Source organism: Trachypithecus francoisi, unplaced genomic scaffold (genome assembly GCF_009764315.1).
Source record: "Trachypithecus francoisi isolate TF-2019V2 unplaced genomic scaffold, Tfra_2.0 Lachesis_group2, whole genome shotgun sequence".
In the NCBI taxonomy this organism is placed as follows: Eukaryota; Metazoa; Chordata; class Mammalia; order Primates; family Cercopithecidae; genus Trachypithecus; species Trachypithecus francoisi.
The window spans coordinates 119,829,354-119,851,438 of NW_022681465.1; the positions used below are offsets into that span (position 1 = coordinate 119,829,354).

The 22,085-nt window shown below is 51.9% G+C and overlaps 1 protein-coding gene across 1 annotated transcript in view; it reads left to right on the forward strand.

Moving 5' to 3' along the window:
• Positions 1-22,085, forward strand: part of ERGIC1 (endoplasmic reticulum-golgi intermediate compartment 1) — a 118,908-nt gene that overhangs the window by 63,115 nt on the left and 33,708 nt on the right. Inside the window, exons 3-5 of the mRNA XM_033180310.1 lie at positions 1,760-1,832; positions 13,746-13,840; positions 18,781-18,905. Coding sequence (XP_033036201.1) covers positions 1,760-1,832; positions 13,746-13,840; positions 18,781-18,905 — 293 coding nt within the window. The remainder of the gene's footprint in view (positions 1-1,759; positions 1,833-13,745; positions 13,841-18,780; positions 18,906-22,085) is intronic.

A 22,085-nucleotide genomic window follows, 5' to 3' on the forward strand; every position in this document is an offset into this window, starting at 1 on the left:
CAAGCTCAATCCTTATATTACTGAGATCCTCAGAGCAGCCCTATAAGGCAGGCACTACCATTGCTGCCATTTACAGGCAAGGAAGTGGAGGCACAAAGAAGCTAAGTAACTCACTTAGGGCCATGCAGCAGGTGAGCAGTGAGCGTGGTACTGGGATGTGAGCCCTTGCCCACTAAGCTCCTCTGGGATAAACTTAGGTGGGGCGTATTCAGCCCTCATTTTGTATCCTGGGAGCTGACTCTCTGCCATACACAATACCTATTAGTGCCTCCCATATTCCCAGCCCCAGGCCAGGCACTGGAACTCCAGAGTATTTGTCTTTCTGGATATGAATCTAGTGGGAGAAACAGCCACAGATAACCAATAAAATGTGGAACATGTTCAAGGAGAGGCTGGGAACACAGAGGAAAGAGTGACCAGCTCCACCTCTGGGAGTGGGGGAAGCTTCCCATCCAAAGGGACATTTGAGTCGGGCCTGGGAGGATGAGTAGGAGTTCACCAAGCAGAGAGGATAACCATGGAGGAGGAGGGATGATGAGTCTAGCAAAGGAACAGAAATGAAAGGCATGTTTAGGGAATAGCATGTAGCTCGGTGTGGCTGGGTGGTTGGACATTGTGGGGAGTGTCAGGAGATGGGGCTCGTGAGTGGAGTTGAGGGCCGGACCCTGGGGCACTTGTTATGTCCTGCCTCCAAGGAGTGACTCCAGGGTCCACCAGCCCCAGTGTCCTTAGGCAGATGAGAGAAAAACAGCTGACATGGCCAACCCCAGAATTCTGTTCTACACTCTCTGCATTTTAAACATTTTGGACCGGCCGCGTGCGATGGCTCATGCCTGTAATCCCAGCACTTTGGGAGGCTGAGGCAGGTGGTTCACTTGAGAACAGGAGTTCAAGACCAGCGTGGCCAACATGGTGAAACCCCGTCTCTACTAAAAATAAATAAATTAGCTGGGTGTCGTGGCGGGCACCTGTAATCCCAGCTACTCGGGAGGCTGAGGCAGAAGAATCACTTAAACCCAGGAGGTGGAAGTTGCAGTGAGCCAAGATTGCGCCACTGCACTCCAGCCTGGGCGAGAGAGCAAGGCCCTGTCTCAAAAATAAAGAAATAATAAACATATTGGGCTATTCTTCATTTCCATAAAGAATTATTTCTTCTCTGGAAGCACCGCTGTCTGTAGCCTCATTTTCCTCCTTCTAAGGACAGGGGCACAGTATGGATGGCACTACAGAGGATGGTGATAAACAGCAACGGACTCTGCCTCAGCCTCAGAACCAGAAAGGCAGAAAGGAATGGTGGGGCCTGTGGCAAACTCGTGGGCTCAGACCCTCTGTGGGAACAAGGGTTAGATGTTCTTCTGGAGAAGGCAGAACGCTGGCCTTTTATGTGAAATATGCTGATTGTTCAAGGTGGACTCCAAATTGTGAAATATGTTATCACTCGAGCCAAACGGAACACATTTGTTCCTCTACCTTCGGCTGGCCTCTGCATTAAAGAGCTCTCCTGGAAGGAAGTGGGGCCAACCCCAGGAGGCTTGCTCATGTTGGCAGGTTAATTCACACCTGGAGGCCAGAACAGCACCCCAGAGGCAGGGCGTGGGGCTGCTTCATATTGAGGCTCGAGTCAGAAGGGGCTTTGGAGGGTCTGTGGGCAGGTCCCCACACCCTTGTCCTGGGGCCTCATTCCTCTTTCCTCTAGGCTGGTCTTCCTTCGTCAGTGCCCACCACCCTTAACAGTTTGCATTTCTGTTGTTTCTTCCAGTCTCCATCTGCTGCTGCCTCTTCATCCTCTTCCTCTTCCTCTCGGAGCTCACCGGATTTATAACGACAGAAGTGTAAGTCATACTTCCCCGATGGGGCATTCCAGGACGTTCTGGGACCCCAGACAAGAAGAGGGAGGGGTCTTTGGCCAGGTGGATCACACCTGTAATCCCAGCACTTTGGGAGGCCGAGGCGGGTGGATCACCTGAGGTCAGGAGTTTGAGAACAGTCTGGCCAACATGGTGATACCCTGTCTCTACTAAAAATACAAAAATTAGCTGGGCGTGGTGGTGGGTGCCTGTAATCTCAGCTACTGGGGAGGCTGAGGCAGGAGAATTGCTTGACCCTGGGAGGCAGAGGTTGCAGTGAGCCAAGATGGCACCACTGCAGTCCAGCCTGAGTGACAAAGCAAGACACTATCTCAAAAAAAAAAAAAAAAAAAAAAAGAGAGAGAGAGGGAGGGGTCTTAAAAAGAAGAGAAAGTTCCAAACCTTCCAGCTTCTGTCTCCAAGCCTGTGGCATCGGTTGCTCTTCTGTTTCTTAAAAGGACTAGAAAGTCAGAGCAAAAGTGAATATTGCCTTGTTTTTAAAGCTGAAGAGAACATTTTGGTTCTGTTCCGTGGGGGTTCTCCTGGGTTCACAGATGAACAGAAATAATTTGCTCATCTCTGCCATCCCTTTGTTAGGCCAGTGGGCTTTTTTCCCTCTGAATCATCACAGGGTCATTTGATGTGAGAACTGAAGAGTTCAGAGAAACCAATGGATACGGCTTCCTACCGGAGGGGGCGAGGTTGCTGACATCAGCACCCGGCCCCCTGGACGAACCCCCTTCCCATTTCTCAGGCCCACACTTGGTGAGGAATTAGTGCAGGTTTCCTGGCAGTGGGTGACGCAGTTAATCCATCCCTGATTCCTAGAATTATCTGTTGTCTGGATAACCCAGTAAACGCTCTGGGGTGTGTGTAACAGAATGCCATTGGAATTATGCAGTCACGACCTCATCGGACGCCCCTCTGAGATGGAATTAGACCCAGGAGCTTCCTGCCTTTGGCACTGGCTTGAGGCTTCAAAGCCTCTTCGCTTCTGTGTTTACAGCCCGGAAAGTCATCACAGAGCTGGGCCCTGGCCACCCACTCTCCTGCTCAGCACTGGAATTTTCTTTTTCACTAATGGGATTTCTTGGTTTCCTTTGCCTCCACTCAGCCACAAGACAATAGGAAACTAAATACATAGCTGCTTAGCCCAAGACAACTCTCATTATACAAGCATTACCACCTTTAGTTCTCAGACAGCCGCAGGAGGGAGCTGTCCCCTCTTTACAAAGAGGAAATTGAGGCCCAGGGAGGTGGAAGGACCTGCCCACAGCCATATAGTTAGGAGGTGGCTCCCAGCCCACCCTGTCTCCTGAGCCTACGTGTGTTTGGCCAGCACACTGAGAGGCCTATGAGATGGGAGGGCTGGTCTCGCCTTGTTTCTGGGTATACCTTTCAGCCCTCCCCTGGTATGGGAGAGCTTGCCTTTCCTGATCACTCTGATCCTGTTTTAACCCTGATGGCACCAAAGCCCAGGGGACCTTTTACAATGGTGGGAAGAGTACTGGTTAAGGCATTGGGAGACCCAGGGCCAGGTCTCTGCTTAATTACTACTTTGCTGTGTGACCCTAGGCAAGCTGCCAAACCCCTCTGGGTCTCAGTATTGGTAGCCAAATGAAGGAGAGTAGACCAGAGTCTGAGCTCCCTTCCAGCTCTGGGAGAGGTTGGTCTGCTTCCCAAGACATGACTGTGTGGCCACGCAGGGTTCGAAGAAGGGATTTTATTCGCCCCAGGCCTCCAATGGGAGATGACCATATCCAAGTCAAGCATCTTCCCTCTGTACAGCTTCATCACTGGACATCTCAGGATCACCCTATCACAAATCAGAGGTCGAAGCAGGGAGAGCAGCAAGGGGTTGAGACTTGCTGATGTTATGAGGTACCTGTTGTATGCCAGGCACCCAGTGGCCTCTGCAGGCTGTACCCCACTCTCTAGGAGGGGACCTGCTAGGCTTGGCAGGCCTGTCATGTTCTGAGCAAGGTGACAGAGGCACACATGTGTCATCTGCTGAGACCAGGCACCGGAAGGTGGCTTTATGTGTTTTGGGCAGGAGCACCAGCAGGTGCAAAGGGCCTGAGGCAGGGATTACCTGGTACATGTAAAAGGCAGGAGGAAGGCCAATCAGCCAGGACAAAGTGAGCAAGCAGAAAGGGTAGGAGGTGGAGCAGGTAGGACGGAGACGGACCAGGCCTTTTGCACTGCCAGGTAGAATTGGGACTCACTTCTTTTTTTTGGAGACAGAGTCTTGCCCAGGCTGTAGTGCAGTGGCATGATCTCAGCTCACTGCAACCTCTGCCTCCCGGGTTCAAGAGATTCTCATGCTTTAGCCTCCCGAGTAGCTGGAATTACAGGCAAGTGCCACCATGTCCAGCTAATTTTTGTATTTTTAGTAGAGACAGGATTTCACCATGTTGGTCAGGCTGGTCTCGAACTCCTGACCTCAAATGATCCACCTGCCTCAGCCTCCCAAAGTGGTGAGATTACAGGCGTGAGCCGCTACGCCCGGCCTGGGACTCACTTCTTGATGATGAGCTCGTGGATCCCAGGGCCGGATCTGCTCACTCACTGCTCTGTGGCTTCACACGTGGAGGAGCTGAAAATGCCAGTGGAGGACATAGTCAGCAAGCAAACAAGACTAGACTGTATCAATCAGGGGCAAGTACTCCAAAGACAAGGACTAAAGCAGGGCAGCAGGTAGAAAATGAGACAGCTGCAGGCACAGGATATTTTATGAGGCTCAAACAAGATTATTTAGCTGAAAGCTACTTAATATAGTGCCGGATATACTTTAATATCACAAGGTCCGTAGCTCTTCGTGCATTTATTCATTTCCTACATAGTTCCCGTCTAACTCTAAAAAGGTTTTAAGGCCACTCCGCACTAGGCATGTAAGTACTCAGTGAATGTGAACTCCTCGTCCCCTCTTCCGCTTTGAGTTAAGAAGATGCCTCTCTTGCCTGCTGCTGACAGCGTGTGGGGTGGCATTCCCAGCTCATCCCACTTGAGGTGGGGCACTGAGGCAATGGGCCGCCGCCAAGTGAGTTTTGACGTCACAGCTTGAGGCTCGAGCAGGTGGGGCCCCACCCGCAAAATGCCTGGGAGCACTGGGGAAGGGCCCTTCCAGCAAGCCCAGACAACTCATGCAGTCTCCCCAGGGTAGGGCTGCTGCTTTCTGAAGAGCATTTCATGTTCCCGCTGCTCCCCGTTCCGCTGCGTCAGGATTTCCTCTCCCTGTCTCCCGGGGGCAGCCTGGATGCTCTGACCCCACCGAGTCCCCGGAGAGGTACAAAGCTTAGATGATGAGGGGAGGAAGGGGGCCGGGTGCAGTGGCTCACACCTGTAATCCCAGCACTTTGAAAAGCCAAGGCCAGAGGATCACTTGAGCCCAGAAGTTCAAGACCAGCCTGGACAACACCGTGAGATCCTGTCTCTGCAGAAAAATTTTAAAAACATTAGCTGGCCATGCACGCACACACCTGTAGGCTCAGCTACTTGGGAGGCTGAGGTGGGAGGATCACTTGAGCTCAGGAGATCCAGGCTGCAGTGAGCCGTGATGGCGCCATGGCATTCCAGCCTGGGAGACAGAGTGAAACCATGTCTCAAACAAAAACAAAAACAAAGCAAAACAAAACAAAAACATGAGGGGACATTTTTTGAGCGTTTGCCTTAAGTCTAATCCTGTGCTAAGTCAGCGGCTGGAGAGAGGGAGGGAGGCAGGGATGAATAGAGAGATCTGTCCAGAGCTGAGGCCAGAGGCTCCAGCTATGAAGGTACAGTGACCCTAATGCCCCCTTCCCCCCTTCCCTCCCTGCTGCCTCCTTACCAAGGTGCAGGAATTGCCCAAAGGGCTTCCTCAGGGTGAGCCCTAGGACTTACTAAGCAATCGAGAGGAGAAAGCATTGCATCTTTGGGGTCTTCCAGTTGTCAGAAGCTTGTGACCCCAGGAAACCCTGCAGGTTTGGGAAGAACCGAAGGTCACAGTTCTCTTTTTCTGAGTGGCTGGCCCTCTGTGGCAGGTTTGTGGCTACAGTGGGGTCAGTGCCCCCTCCTGTCACCGTGAGATTGTAACTTAAGGAAATGAGGTCACCGTTGGTTGGATCAACATGGCTCCAGCCCCAGCCTGTGGTTATCAGTGACATAAGACGCTTATTCTGGCCTGGGCCTGGTTGGCGGGGAGGGGGAGGCACATTTGTTTGGGTGGTTGGGCTCCAACCTGGCTTTGGACAGGCTGGTAATTATCCCTGGGAAAGAGGCTCCACAGAGTGTTCTGAAACTCCGTGTTTTCAGGGAGCAGGCCCCTCCTCAGGCAACCTGGCCACAGAATGTTCCAGTCTCTGACTGCTCTTAATGATTGTTAACCTCATGAGGTGCTGGGATTATAGGCGTGCGTACTGCGCCCAGCAGGTCAGCACTTCATGATGGTCATCTCCTTGATCATCGCAGGAACCCTCGAGGTAACTACTACTGTTCACCCCATGTTATACCTGGGGAAACTGAGGCACCAGGCGGCCAAAACCACATGAAGCAGTAAGTGGTGAAACTGGAGGCAAACCCAGGTCTGTGCTGCTAAAGCCCAGACTCAGCACCTCTCCTCTGTTTTACCCCACTTCCCTGCCCTGAGCATTTCAGGGCCCCAGGCTCATGGGAGCCACCACTTTTTGGTTAGAATAGTTGACTGGAAGACTTGGATGCACCCTTCTAGGGTGAGGTGGCCAAACAGGCAGCCTGGGAGGTGGGAGCTTGGAGGTCACCTGGAATCGTATTCTCCCAGGCTCCCCGTAGGAGGCCCGGAGTGGGGAGCAGTAGCTTAACCAGGAGGAGGAGCTGGAAGTCTCCAGGTTGCCTGCCTTGAGCCTGGGTTGTGAGCCAGGCTGGGTAGAGGGCCCCAGGCATCCCACTAAGGAGCATGAAGGACATTGCTCTTAGCAATAGGAGGCCTGAGGGCATCTGAGTGTGGAGTGAGGGGTTTATGTCTCAGGCAGCTCACCTCCTGTGAAGATGGGTTTGGTGTGGGGCCACCCAGAGGCCAAAGCCCTGCTGGGAGCTGGGGGATGACCCAAGTCAGAGGGGCTGAGGGTGCTGGGACTTTGGCTGTGGAGCAGGGGTGGGCAGAACCCAGTGGCTGGCTGTCAAGGGATGTATTTTAGACATCCACGCGGGTGGTACTAGATGCACATACTTCGACCTGGACGAGTCAGGATTTGAAACTCAAGGTTCCAGAGTGCGTGCTTGCAGAATCTCCATCCCTCCCTCCACCCCACCCCAAGCCCTTGCGGCGGGCCTCACTGCCGCCTAAGTTTCCATTTGATCAAATTTTGAAGCATGGAGGTCAGATACTTCAGGCAGGAATCTGAACTATTTAAGGGCTCTTCTAAAAGCAAATAAAATTGTTTTGTATAGATGTCATCGAACTCATGCCTCAGACTAGAATTTCAAGGCCCTCCACCACATTCCATTTACACTCCCCCCACCCACACCTCCCCGGCCCTTGCGTACCTCTCCCTACAAGGCCACTGCCCACCCACACCCCACCCTCCCACACACTCGCCACGCTGGGCCTGACTCCCTGACGCCATCTGGCGTCCCCCACCTGGAATGTGCTCCTGACGGCTCCACCAGCGCGTGCCTTCCCTGCGTCCTGGGAGTTCTGCTGAGGACTCCCTTCTCCACTCAGGCTCATTCCACCGAAGTTTGTGAGCACAAACTCTGTGCTGAGGCTCGTGGAGCCCCCGTCCTGGGGGTGTTGATGGGGGTGGGGGAGGCTTGTGGGACAGGCGCAGCTGGACCCCTAAGCACTCCTGTACCCTGCAGGCACCTGGGCCACGGTGGGGGGGCACACCTGAAGATTATGAAAAAGGACTAGGATGCCACCGGCCCCTCAGTTTTTCACCGATTCCCATCCCATCCAGGCAGTGCAATGCCTTGGAAAGAGCATGGGCTCTGGGCCCCCTGTCCTTGAGCTGGGATCCTGCCTCTGCCTCCTCCTGGTCCTATGATCTTGGCCAGCCATCTGTGCTCCTCTGAGCCTGGTTTCGTCGATGTGAAGGGAGAACAGTACCCTTGTTAAACACTGGATCAACTCATTGAGCATCGATATTAATAATAATGATAAAACAGTAGACATTTATTGAGCACTTACTGTTTGCTGAGACCACACTTAGCATTGCGCTTGTTCTCATTTGATCTTCTCAGCAACCCCATGGCATAGATACTATGATTGTCCTCATTTTACATCTGGGGAAACTGCTGGACGGGAAACCCCTTGCCCAAGTCAATCAGCCAAGAGGTGGCAGAGCCAGGATTTGAACCCTGGTAGCCTGGGCTTCCCTCGCGATGCTGTATTTTCTTTACCAAGAAGGGTCTGGAATCAGCACTCGAGACATAGAGATGAGTCTCACACATGCACACTCACACACTGACTCACACTCACTAACATACACACACTCGTTCACTCACTCATTCTCCTGCCCTGGGGCAGCCAACAGCTTGACCTGGCAGTCCTCCAGCAGCCCTGTGAAGTAGATGGAATCTTTATCCTTATTTTCCTCTTTCTCTCTCCTTTCCTCTCTCCCTCCTTCCTTTCCTTTCTTATTATTTTAGTGAGGTATTTGTAACTTACATACAGCGAAGTGCACAAATCTTAAGGTAGAGGCCTAATGAATTTTCACCTGTGTTTACACGTGTAACCATCACTCAGATGAAGACATAATACATTCTATCACCAAAGAAGGGTCCCTTGAGCCCCTCCCAGTCAGTAGCCCCCACCACTACTATTCTGACTTCCATTGCCATAGATTAATTTTGCCTATTTTCAAACTGATTGAAAGCTTTTCCAGTTTTACACATGAGGAAACTGAGGCTCGGAGAGGTGAAGCAGTGTGTCCTGGGTCTCCCAGCTTCTAAGTGGCAGAGCCAGGAGGTGAGCCCACACCTGTCTGCCACTGCCTCCATTGGCCTTCCCACTGCCCACACTGGTGACAGGGGAGTCAGGCCCACGGAAGTCCTCAAACCACAATGAATCCACAAAAAACATTTCCTTTTCTTCCAGGTGGGTTGATTTCTGGCAGCCCGTTGGCCTTTTAAAATCAGTTCAGCCCTAGCCAATGAAGTTAGTTAGCCTTGGCAGGCCCTTGCCATGGGGTGGCTGTGGGCGAGCCTGTGGCGCTGGCTGGGGTGGCAGGAAGCCAGCAGCCTGCGAACATTTGCCTTGGACACGAAGGCGGCTTTATTGACCTCATCAGGCAGCCCAGGTGATGGAATTGTGTTTATCCCACAGCCTGGGGGCCCTCCAGGAAGGAGCCTGGGAGCAGCCAGTTCTGGCCTTACATAACCAGCCTGGCCAGAGTGCCGCAGGCCGTCCCTGCCCAGCACCGCTGCCCCCTTGTTCTGGGTGGCCCTCTAGTCCGGCGGAGCCTGTTCTGTGCTTATTCTGGTTAGGAAGACAGGGACCCACGCCTGGGAGAGGCTTCCTGGGGCCTTGTGGGTGAGCTCACCTTGGCACCACACCTGGGATTCACTTTGCTCTTGGCTGAGGTCACCTCCAGAGGGTTGCCAGTGGATGACATCATCCCACAATCCCTCAGTGCTATGCAGAGGCCCAGCCTCGCCTGGTGGGAAAGGTGAGTTGCTTCAAGGAAGAGTCCCAGGCGGCTTCCTGGCTGGGAAGGGAAGCCGAGGCTCTCCTTAGTTGACTGTGTGTTAATCACCCAGCAATTTCATTATTCAACAGCTCTCCAGAGTTGCAAATTACAGCTGGGGTAGAAATTGGGTGCTGAAGGCCAGGGCAGAGCATTTGGCTGTAGGGAGGCCAATCCTCTTCGGGCCTGTTACCGGCGGGTCTTTGTTCTTAGATCTGGGGTTCTTGGCCTCACGGATTCCAAGGAATGGAACCTTGGGCCATGCGGTGAGTGTAATAGCTCTATTGGAAGCCGTGGATCACGGAAGACAACTGTGGAACCCAGCGACCAGTGTTCAGCTCAATTAGGATGAACCCGGGCACTTAGCCATGCAGGAACAACGGCGAGCCTCTAGCCCGGTGGGGAGCGGCAATGGGCGCCTCGCTGGAATAGAAGCACAGCAGACACCCTGCTGGATCCAGAGGGGTAGAAGTCAGCGGCGGGTCTGTGACGGCTGCGATCAACAGTGGTGGACTGCGAGCTAAAGCTCAGCTCGAGCTGGAACAAACGTGGACCAGAAGAGTGTGCAGTTGCAGGATTTAATAGAGTGAAAACAGGGCTCCCATACAAAGGAAGGGGACCCAAAGGGGGTTGCCCGATTCGGCTCGAATGCCTGAGTTTATATCCCGGTCATTGTCCCTCCCCCTGTGTTCTCAGGCGATAGATGATTTGGCTGTTTCTTTACCTCCTGCTTTTAGCCTAATTGGTATTTTAGTGAGCTCCCTTTACTACCTGATTGGTCAGCTGTGAGCTGAGTTACAAGCCCCGTGTTTAAAGGTGGGTGCGACCACCTTCCCCAGCTAGGCTTAGGAATTCTTAGTTGGCCTAGGAAATCCAGCTAGTCCTGTCTTTCATAGCCTCCTGGGCTCCTGTTTGCCCCTCTCCCTCCAGCTTCTTTGTTCTTGGTGGCCTCTGATTGGAGCCAACACTACAAGCAAGGTCAAGCGCAGACCCGTGTCTCCCCTCTCCCATCCTAAGGCTTCCCAGGACCAGGGCCCTCCTTCATTTTCTTCCTTGACCCTGATGCTGAGGAGAGGGCTGGGAGGCAGCCTGAGCTGTGGAAAGCCTGGGTTGAGATTCTAGCTCAGCTACTTGCTAGCGTGTGACCCTGGGGATGGGACACACCCTCTCTGAGCCTGTTTCCGGTTTTAAGATGGGGCTCAGGGCATTTCACAGGCGCACACAGGACGGCGTGAATGCGTGTCGTCGGCCTCCTAACTTAACGAGTAGGGGCCCATCTGTTGCACTCTTGTCTCTGGGAATATCCTTGTGGGCCCCACAGAGAAACAGGCCCCAGGCATCTTTCAGAGCCCACCGTTCCTTGTGAACAGCATCATACCAGGTGCTAGGGGTGCAAAGATGTGGTCTTAGTAAAAACGAAATTCCTTTGCTTTGGTCCTACTCATTCTTTCCCTAAGATGTGGCCATTTACAAAGCTCTCTTGGAGTCTTCATTGCTTAGATAGGGGGGCAGTTCTCTTTTGTTTTACAGCCGAGGGACTAGACCCAAGGGGCCTAATAAATGTTTAACCACAGCCCACCACCTGAAGCACTGCCCCCTTCAGCTGCCCCCTCCCCCCGGCCAGGCCTTTAGATTTGGTTCCCTCTGTGTGGGGGGCATTATGGGGAATCAGATGCGGCCATCAGACATCCAGCAGCTACTCCGGGATGCCTCCAAGACACCTGGGCTCGGCACAGCCTCTGTCTCTCAGTACCTCTCCCTCCTGCTTGTCCTGCTCCTCTTCTAGAGCCTCTCAGCCCAAAGAATGGGTCCAGGAAGAAACACAGCTGTGTGTCTGCATTCCCCCCTCACCTCACCTCCCTCTGCCCCAGTCCCATCCATCAGCAAGTCCCGCCTGCTCTAGGTGGGTTCCTGCAGCCCTCCCCCTCTCCATTCCCATCCCACCCCATCCAAGGCGTGCCTCATGCCTGTAATCCCAGCACTTTGGGAGGCCGAGGTGGGCAGATCACCTGAGGTCAGGAGTTCAAGACCAGCCTGGCCAACCTGGTGAAACCCCATCTCTACTAAAAATACAAAAATTAGCTGGGCATGGTGGCGCGAGCCAGTAGTCCCAGCTACTTGGGAGGCTGAGGGAGGAGAATCGCTTGAACCCGGAAGGCAGAGGTTGCAGTGAGCTGAGATCGTGCCACTGTACTTCAGCCTGAGGGACAGAGCGAGACTCTGTCAAAAAAAAAAAAAAGTCTAAAGGCCTCATGCAGCCTCCTTACACTGCAACCATGGTGACCTTCATTCAGTTCCCCAAACCGCCGTGCCCTCCCCAACCTCCAGGCCTTTGCACATGCTGCCAGGATGATGCCTACGCATCCCCCAGACCTCAATCACACCTCAGAGAAGTCTTCCCAGCCCCTTCTCCTCAAAGGTCAGTGGCCCTGTAGTCCCTCTTACAGCCCCCTGCAGCTTTCTGTCAAAGCAGTAATCAGCGTTGGGAGTGGCAGCATATTTATTTAGGAGCTGAGTGATGTCTGGTTCTTGTGTCTATAAGCTTGATGAGAGCAGAGACAGTGTCTGTCTGATTCAGTGCTGTTTCTGGCTCCTGACAGGTAGTAGGTGCTCAAAAAGTATTTGTTGAACAAATTTGGATCGCTAGCAGATGCCAACACTGTGCTGCTGACAGCAAGGTGACATGGCTGTCTGTGGAGCCACCTGCCCCTAACTATGGCCGATGCAGTCAACAGAATAATGACTCCCTGCCCCCAGTGATGTCTAGGTCCCTGATCCTGATGCATGTGGCCCTGTTACCTTGCATTCAAAAGAAACTTTGCAAATATGATTACATTAAGGATCTCAAGATGGGGAGAGGATCCTGGGTTAGCCAGGTGGGCCAGATGACGCACTTTGGGAGGGTTGTGAGGTGGGGAGTGCGGAGTGGTGAATCACGAGGTCAGGAGTTCGAGACTAGCCCGGCCAATATGGTGAAACCCCGTCTCTACTAAAAATACAAAAATTAGCTGGAGTGGTGGCGCGCACCTGTAGTCACAGCTACTTGGGAGGCTGAGGCAAAAGAATTGCTTGAACCTGGGAGGTGGAGGTTGCCGTGAGCCGAGATCGTGCCACTGCACTGCAGCCTGGGTAACAGAGCAACAGAGACTCTGTCTCAAAAAAAGGAAAAAAAAAAAGGTGGGGGTCAGAGAAGGGGGAAGCTGCTGGCTTTGGAATTGGGAGAAGGGGCCACAAGCCTAGGCAGCACCTAGAAGCTGAAAAAGGCAAGAAAATGCATTCTTCCAGGAACACATCCCATTTTAGACTTCTGACCTCCAAAAGCGTAAGACAATCAATGCGTGTTGGTTGAAGCCGTTCACTTTGTGATAGTTTGTTACAGCAGCCACAGGAAATTAATACAGCCGCCCAATTGTTTCTCAGAACCGGTTCTGCCCTGAGGGGTGAGCATCAGGGAACTCCTGGCTTCCCAGCTGGGGGAGGGGACCTCAAGACAGGAGGCTGTAAGCGCCTCTGTGCCTGTTGGCGCCAGGCCCTAATCCCTCATAAGACCCCTGTTTCTCATTTTAGTGTTCAAACCACCTTATTTGTAGTGAGTGGCATTATCCCTACTTAACAGGTGGGTTCACAGAGGTGAGCATAGCAAGTACCAGAACCAGGATTTGAATTTGAATCTGTCTGACTCTGAAAGATATGCTCTTACCACTATGCTATCCCACCCTACCTTTTCTCTCTCCTGAGCCCCAGCCCTCCTCTCTTTATTTTATTTTATTTTATTTTTTGAGATGGAGTTTCACTCTTATTGCCCAGGCTGGAGTGCAGTGACGCTGTCTCCGCTCACTGCAACCTCAGCCTCCTGGGTTCATGATTCTCAGCCTTCCAAGTAGCTGGGATTTCAGGCATGCACCACCACGCCCAGCTAATTTTGTATTTTTAGTAGAGGCGAGGTTTCACCATATTAGTCAGGCTAGTCTTGAACTCCTGACCTCGGTGATCCACCCACCTTGGCCTCCCAAAGTGCTGGGATAACAGGCGTGAGCCACTATGCCCAGTCCAGCCCTCCCCTCTTAGGAGGTAAGGCTGCATTTGAAGAGTGCACCCTAGACCCATGCCTGAGGGCACAGAAGGTGCAGGCTCTGCCCAGATGGAGTCTGGGTTATCTAAGCTGTGGTTGCCAAGTGAAGTGGTCCCTGGCTGTCCCCTGCAGCTGAGATCTTCATCCCCATCTCAACAAAGGTTCCTATACTTGTCTCTCCCCTAGTGTGAACGAGCTCTACGTCGATGACCCAGACAAGGACAGCGGGGGCAAGATCGACGTCAGTCTGAACATCAGTTTACCCAATCTGCACTGCGAGTGTGAGTACTCCACACAGTCCCTCCCTCCAGCAGGACACCTCCTCAGGGCAAATGCATGTGTGCAGAAATGGCAAGATCTCCAGGACAAGCCGAGCCAACATATGGTTCTCCCTGCTCTTTTTTGGAGGAGAATATAATTGAGTATGCATGCACTTGGAGGTTTTCTGGCATAAAAAACACAAGACACTACTCATAGGGGTTACCTCTGGAGAGCAGCTGTATGGGTGCAGGGAGGTGGGGAGTCTCTTAGGGTCATGTTACAGCTTCGCAGCAGAGCCTGAGAGTCTCATGCAAGTGACTTGTTGAGGGGAGGAAGCTGTAAGGGAGTGAGAGATGCAGGATAGGGCAGTGTAAGAGGATAAGCACAGATGTGTGTTCAGCTGAAGTCCAAACTCAGCCTGATCTCACAGGATGCTGGGGGGTGTGAATGACACCATAGCATTTGTCACACCCAGTAGCAATGGGACCAGGCTGTTACTATCCATGTCATTGGGTAATGGCTGCAGAGTGGTGTGTGTGGCAGGGGTCACATCACCTCCCAAGCATCTCAAGCAAGAAGACCTCTGGTCAGTCAAGAGCATTCATCTGGAGAAGAGTGCAGCTCTGAGTTGTTGGCGGCCGATTCCTATAGAAGCCGGATGGGTCCACTGTCCATGAGAGAGTGCAGGACAGGGCTCTAGAGCACCTGTGACAGGGGAGGGCTGGGACATTCCTTTTTTGACTTCACACCTATTTTGTTTTAACCAAAAGAATGAATTCTTTTTTTTTTTTTGAGACGGAGTTTCACTCCTGCCACCCAGGCTGGAGTGCAATGGCACAATCTCGGCTCACTGCAACCTCTGCCTCCCGGGTTCAAGCAATTCTTCTGCCTCAGCCTCCCGAGTAGCTGGGATTACAGGTGCGCACCACCATGCCAAGCTAATTTTTGTATTTTTAGTAGAGATGGAGTTTCATCATGTTGGCCAGGCTGGTCTTGAACCCCTGACCTCAGGTGATCCACCCACCTCAGCCTCCCAAAGTGCTGGGATTACAGGCATGAGCCACCGTGCCCGGCCCAGAATGAATTAATTCTACAAAACAATACTCATTTGAAGTCTGATTTGGAGTCAGATTCTGGCTCCTTTGCTGGCTAAAACTGTGACCTTGGCTAAGGTGACTCTCTGAGCCTCAGGTTCCTCATCTGCAAAACGGGCTTAGTAATGTCTGTTGTCTGAGGTTCTTGGGAGAATCTAATGCATGGTCCCCAGACTTCTCAGTGAGTAGACTGGGCGCCCTCTCCTGGACTGGGGTTCCAGCCGTCCCTCCGCCCAGCCTGGTACGGAGCCTGCTGCAGGCCCTTCTCTGCCCACCCCCTCTTCCTGTTAAAGGACACAGCTAAGAGAACACTGGGTGCACCTCCGGCCAGAGATAGGGAGAGTCTCAGCCCTGTCATTGCTTTTGGTGAGATTTACGTCACAATTTTGAATCCTCGCCGGGCCCCAAGCCAGGGAACCTGTCGAAATAGGTCGGTCTTATTTTTTGTTATTTTTTTTTCTTTCACTTAGAAAAATAATCCATCTGGCAGATTCTCATTCAGGAGTGACTGTATCTCTGGAACAAGGAAATTCTTAGTCAGACCAGAGGACTGGGACCAGTGGGGTAGGAAAGGGAAGAGATTTGGTTCCAGGAGGGGCCAGGCAACCTCCACCCCGTGCCCTGCCATGCCCTGCTGGATCTGTGGGCTATAACCTGAACCCCCAACCCCCTCACCCCTGCTAGATCCCAGCATTCTGGCTTTTCTTTAAAAGAACATCACATTTTTATTGTAGGAAAAAATGCATGCTCATCATTATACTTCTCGAAAACACAGGGAAGCAAAAGAGATCACCCGTAATTCTGCTACCTGACAGCAGTGTTGGTGACATTTTGATACCATTCTGTCCAGCTGGCCTTCCTCTCTGTGTTTCTGAACATAGCTGAAATCGTGCTGCATGTATGATCTCATATCCTGCTTTTAAAAATAATATTCTTCATTATACAGCTAATAGAAGAATACATGTTAATCTTAAAAAAAGACATACATTCAAAAATACAAAAATAATATGTTTTTTAAAAAGCAAAAGTACCCCTCCCCTGTCTCCCTTCTTGTCCCAGTCTGCCATCTTCCCCAAAGGACACCTCTGCTAGAAGGTGGGGTCCCTATTCCCCACCCCTACGTGTGTGTGTGTGTCTGTGAACACATATTGGGTTTGGCTTTTTTGTTGTTGTTGTTGTTGTTTACATAATTAATTGGGAGCCTACCATGTGGGAACCTTCTGGAGTGTCTGGGTTTTTTTTTTTTCTAGCTAGTGTCTTGAAGCTGTTCTCATTATTACTCATCATATGAGTAAAATAATAACAGCTGCCATTTATTCTGTTCTTCCAGGCCAGGCCCTGCCCTGCATCCTTTGGCTATATTAAATGCATTGGGATTTGAGGTGTCTTAGCAGAATGGCTGAAGGGTGTGGGCTCAGAAGCAAATCCACCTGGATTTCATTCCAAGCTCTGATGTTTCCTAGCTGTGAGGTATCTGTGCCTCAGTTTCCCTTGGTGTAGAATGGGACTGATAATACTATCTTCCCCACAGGGGTGTTTAAATGGTATTTCATTTGTTTGTTTGTTTTAAGACAGAGTCTCGCACTATTGCCCAAGCTGGAGTGCAATGGCATGATCTCAGCTCACTGCAACCTCCACCTGCCGGGTTCAAGCCATTCTCCTGCCTCAGCCTCCTGAGTAGCTGGGATTACAGGCGCCCGCCACCATGCCTGACTAATTTTTTGTATTTTTAGTAGAGATGGGGTTTCACTATGTTGGCCAGGTTGGTCTCAAACTTCTGACCTTGTGATCCACCCGCCTCGGCCCCCCAGAGTGCTGGGATTACAGGCATGAGCCACTGCACCCACCCAAGATGGTGTGTTCTTACATGAAAGGCACCTAGAAGAAAGTCTAGCACATAGTAAGTGCTGTTTTACTTTTCTTTTCTTTCTTTTTTTTTTGAGATAGACTTTTTCTCTGTCGCCCAGGCTGGAGTGCAGTGGCATGATCTCAGCTCACTACGACTTCCGCTTCCTGAGTTCAAGTGATTGTCCTGCCTCAGCCTCCAGAGTAGCTGGGATTATAGGCACCCACCACCATGTCCAGCTAATTTTTTGTGTTTTTAGCGGATGTGGGGTTTTGCCATGTTGGCCAGGCTGGTCTCGAATTGCTGGCCTCAAGTGATCCTCCCACCTTGGCCTCCCAAAGTGCTGGGATTACAGACGTGAGCCACTGTGCCCAGTCCTGTTTTACTTTTCTTTAACCCTCACAACAAGCCTGTGATAGAAGAGGAAACTGGGGCACAGAAGTTAAGTAACCTGCTCGAGGTCCCAGTGCTAGTAACTCAGCCACTGATCTGCTCTGAGCCTGCTCCATGCACCTGCATGTAGCCAATTTTTTGTACCTACCTGCTGCACGGCACTGGGAAAGAGGGCTGTTCCTCTGGCTCCGGTGACAAGCAGTTGAATTGCTTCCGATTGCCACAATTTCAAATAAGGTTGCCTGAGCAGCTTTGCACACACATCTGGACACACATTGTGTATCTAGAGGACAGGCTGCCAACATTGGAACTGCTGAGTGCAATGGGGACCTGCTTGTGTTTTCTCTAAACTTCACATTATGCCATTGGCATTTCCCATGTCCTGTGGACCGTGAGGGTCATTTTGAATGGCTCCAGCACGTTCCGTTCTATGGATGGGTCCTCATTTACTTCTCCATCCTCATCGAGGAGCACAGAATTGTTCCCATTTTTCCCTTTTAAGGTTGGCACTCTTTAAAATTGCTTCCAGCTGTTCTTCCTCCGTATGGCACCTCCTTTTTAGCGCTCCTGCCAGGGAAATTCCTGCATTTCCATAGTTCACAGGAATCCTCTCACTGCTGGCTCGTTGGACCATCTCTGGGGGTGCAGTTGGCATTGGCCTGCCCGTTTTACAGATGGGGAAGCCATCTGAGTCACAGTGAGGTGACAGAGGGCAGGGCCTGTCTTTTCCCTTTGTGCATCCCTGGTGCTTATCATAGGGCCTGGTAGCATAGGCAATGGGTAAAGGAATGTGTGAATGAATGAATAAGTGAATGATGGATGAATGGATGGGGGCCTGAGCCTATTCACCCCGTAACTATCTGAAGGCCGGGAACGGTGGCCCACACTTGCAATCCCAGCACTTTGGGAGGCTGAGGCGGGTGGATCACCTGAGGTCAGAAGTGAGACCAGCCTGGCCAATGTGGTGAAACCCCATCTTTACTAAAAATACAAAAAAATTAGCCGGGCGTGGTGGCGGGCACCTATAATCCCAGCTACTTGGGAGGCTGAAGCAGGAGAATTGCTTGAACCCAGAAGGGGGAGGTTGCAGTGAGCCGAGATCGTGCCATTGCATACCAGCCTGGGCAACAGAGCGAGACTCTGTCTCAAAAAATAAATAAATAAATAAATAAAAAGACTATCTGAGATCCAAGAGCTAACATTTATTAAGCACTTTCCACCTCGCATCCATCAGACCCTAAGCATTTTCTACACCTATGAACTATTTTATCCTCATAATCTTCCAAGGAAGGTTCAATTATGGTCACCCCCCATTTTACAGAGAAAGAAACTGAGGCACCCAGAGGTTAAGTACCTGAGGCAGAACCCAGATTCAGAGGACCAGTATGGCAGACCCCCAGGGTGGCCCCGGGACCCCTACTATGCCCTGCCTCCCCTCGGCCTTACATTTAGCAGAGTCATTATCCTGTCCCCTATAGTCTTTGGACCCCAGACCATGAGCTCCTGGAGGTCCCCAGCCCAGCCTGTCCCTGGAATGGATGAATGAAGGCTCCCAGAGAGAACAGGCTGGCCCCCATCCTCCTGTGTCTCTGGGTTTGTGACTGTTGTCTCCCTTTGGCTCCTGCAGTAGTCGGGCTCGACATTCAGGATGAGATGGGCAGGCATGAAGTGGGCCACATTGACAACTCCATGAAGATCCCACTGAACAATGGGGCAGGCTGCCGCTTCGAGGGGCAGTTCAGCATCAACAAGGTACGGAAGCCCTGCCTCAGCCCTTTCTACCTGCTCCCCATTCCTGCTGTCTCCTTGCTCTCTGGAAACTGGTTGTGGAGGTCCGCACTCACTCGACCTGACCCCGACACAGCCCCCGGTGAGCAAGGGTTCGTGTCCAGTTGCCTGGCCATCCCTGCTGAGAATCTGGATGCAGGGGTCCAGGCTTCCTGGAGTTTTAAGCCCCTGATGGCTGGTTCAGGAAGGAGCTACTCTTCTCCCCAATGAGGGAGACAATGGTGAGAAGACCTGAGGATTTGCAGCCGCCACCCCTGGGTTCAAGTCCCAGTTCCACCCCCTCTTGGCCCCTACAAGTCACTTGACCCATTTCAGGCTGAGGATGTGATAGTGATAATAATATCAGGATACCACCCACTTCACAAAGTTTGTGTGGGGATTAATATATGAGCTAATACAGATTCATTCATTCAAAAAAAATTTTGAATAAGCACCTTCTGTGTTGCCTGGGTCAGTGATAGCTCTGGGGCAGCGTCCCTGGGCTGGTGCGGCTGCCATTCTGGTCGAGGGAGACAGTCTACAAGCCAGAAAGCATCAGGGATGCTAAGTGCTGAGATGAGGAATAAAGCCAAGGGGTGTGAGCGAGGCGGGCTTGAAAGTACCTTGTCAGCTCTGAAGGGCCATTCAAGGTTCACTGTTGTTTTGTCCCCAGAACCAGGAGCTTCAGATCCTAAGTCAAGTGGGTGAGCGCAGTGCCCTTGGGAGGGCCGAGGCACTCGGTGGCAGCTGGCAGGGTTTTGCTCAGCACGTGCCGGCCCTCCTCGAAGCTCGGTACTTTCACAGTGGAGCCTCTCAACAACGCTGTGAGGCAGCACCATTTGACAGGTTAGGATGCTGGGGCGCAGAGAGGTTAAGTGTCTTGCCCAAGGTCACACAGCAATCCTCCTGTCCCACAACTCCCCTTCCCAGCACCAGGCAAACTGAGCCACTTGCCACTCCTGGCTTCTCCTTGTCCCTCCTGCAGCCTCTGCTCAAAACGCCCTTCCTCCGGTCCCTGACACCTGAGCTGGGGTTGCAAACTCACTGGCCACATCCAGCCCAAAGATAAATTATGTTTGTCCAGTATAGCATTTAACTGCATCAGAACCAGTATGAAAGGATCAAGAGTCCAGATTTCTGGCTTTTAAAAGTCAGAGGCTCTCACTACATTGGGTCCGTGTTCCCATTATGGCAATGACCTGGCACCTATGGGCAGTGCTCCCCTTTAGAGAGGGCATGTGCTGTCCCTTCCCACGGTCGTTGGCGGGCAGGCGGAAGGCCAGGCCTGGTCATCTTTCAAGCAGGGTGGACTTCTTACGTGATGGTTCAGGACTCCGTTAAGTGCTAAAGCAGAAGCTGCAAGCAGAAGCCACAAGGCCTTCTTAAGGTTTCAGCTGTTGCTGGGAGAAACCTGCCGCGTGTTATGGGTTAAAGTGAGTCTCGTACCAGCCCGGGCCTCAGGAGAAGGGACTACCAGGAGGCAGGGATGCTGAGGGTCGCGATTCACTGGGGGCTGTCTCTGCCTATGAGCTGCCACACAACACCTTTGCCATGCCCCGTAATTTGGATTTTATGGTGGTTGTGATGGAAAGCCATTTGAGGGTTAAACAGGGAAGCAATGTAATCAGATTTATGCTTCAGAACTGTACTATCCAATAGGTTGCCACCAGCCACATAAGGTTATTTAAATTAATTCAAATTAAAATATACAATTCAGGCATTCATTCTCATCAACCACATTTCAAGTGCTCAAAGCCATGTGCTGGCTGGGGCCGCAGCGCTAGTGCAGACAGAAGGAAAGCACTTCCATCACTGAGGAAAGTTCTGCCGGACAGCACAGCCTTAGAAGGATGGCTTTCGCGGCCGGGCGCGGTGGCTCACGCCTGTAATCCCAGCACGTTGGGAGGCCGAGGTGGGCGGATCACGAGGTCAGGAGATCGAGACCATCCCGACCAACACAGTGAAACCCCGTTTCTACTAAAAACACAAAAAAACAAAATTAGCCAGGCGCGGTGGCGGGCGCCTGTAGTCCCAGCTACTCAGGAGCTGATGCGGGAGAATGGCATGAACCCGGGAGGTGGAGCTTGCAGTGAGCCGAGATCACGCCACTGCAGTCCAGCCTGGGTGACAGAGTAAGACTCTGTCTCAAAAAAAAAAAAAAAGTTGGCTCGGCAGCTCCATGGGGCTGGGCTGGAGGGAGTGGCAGGCAGTGGTTGTGGCAGTGGAACTGGGGAGATGTGGTGGGATTAGGGAGATAGAGTCAATAAGACTTAATGAAGAATCGGATGCGGGATTGAGGGCACATGTGGAATCAGAGAAACCTTTGACATCTTTGTCTTGACAACCATGGTGGTCCTGTTCCTGGACGTGGAAGCTTAGAAAAGCCTGGACTCTATGGGAAGGAGGTAGGGCTGGGCATTGCTCATTCCACTCTGGCTTCCTTTGGGGTTCCCATTAGGTGTCTACAGGGAGAGGTGACATTGGAAGTTGGAGGTGTGGAGGGTTCAGGAGGGGGTTCTGGACCACAGATGTTGAGGTAGGAGTTGTCAGTGAACAGATGATGTTGGAAGTCATGGGTCCTCAAAGTGGGGGCTCCTCAAGCCCCCAGGCCAGCAGCATCAGCATCACCTGGGATATTGTTAGGAATGCAGATTCTCAGGCCCCCCTCAGACCTACTGACTCTGTGCTAGAACAAGCGCCGCCCCCCCGCCCCCCCATAGATTCTGATGCCACTGAAGTTTGAGGAGCATTGGTTTAAGCAAGATTACCTAGGGAGAGGCCGTAAATCCTTGTTCTAAACCTGGGGTCCACAGACACCCCCAAGGAGAGGGGATTGAATGCAAGAGATCTATGAAGTTGGATGGGGGAAAAACTGACGTCTTTGTTTTTGCTAAACTCGAATTAAAGTTTAGCATTTCCGTCTGCGATGAAAGTAGGCCACAAACCATAGTAGTATTAGCTGTGCCTGGGACCTCATCACCAACAGAAATTGCCGATATTTATAGCACGTTACAGTTGTTGCAGATAATTTCCAGAGACTGTTTATATGCATCACTGTTTTAAAATTACAGTGATTGGCCAGGCGCAGTGGCTCACACCTGTAATCCCAGCATTTTGGGAGGCCAAGGTGGGTGGATCACTTGAGGTCAGGAGTTCAAGACCAGC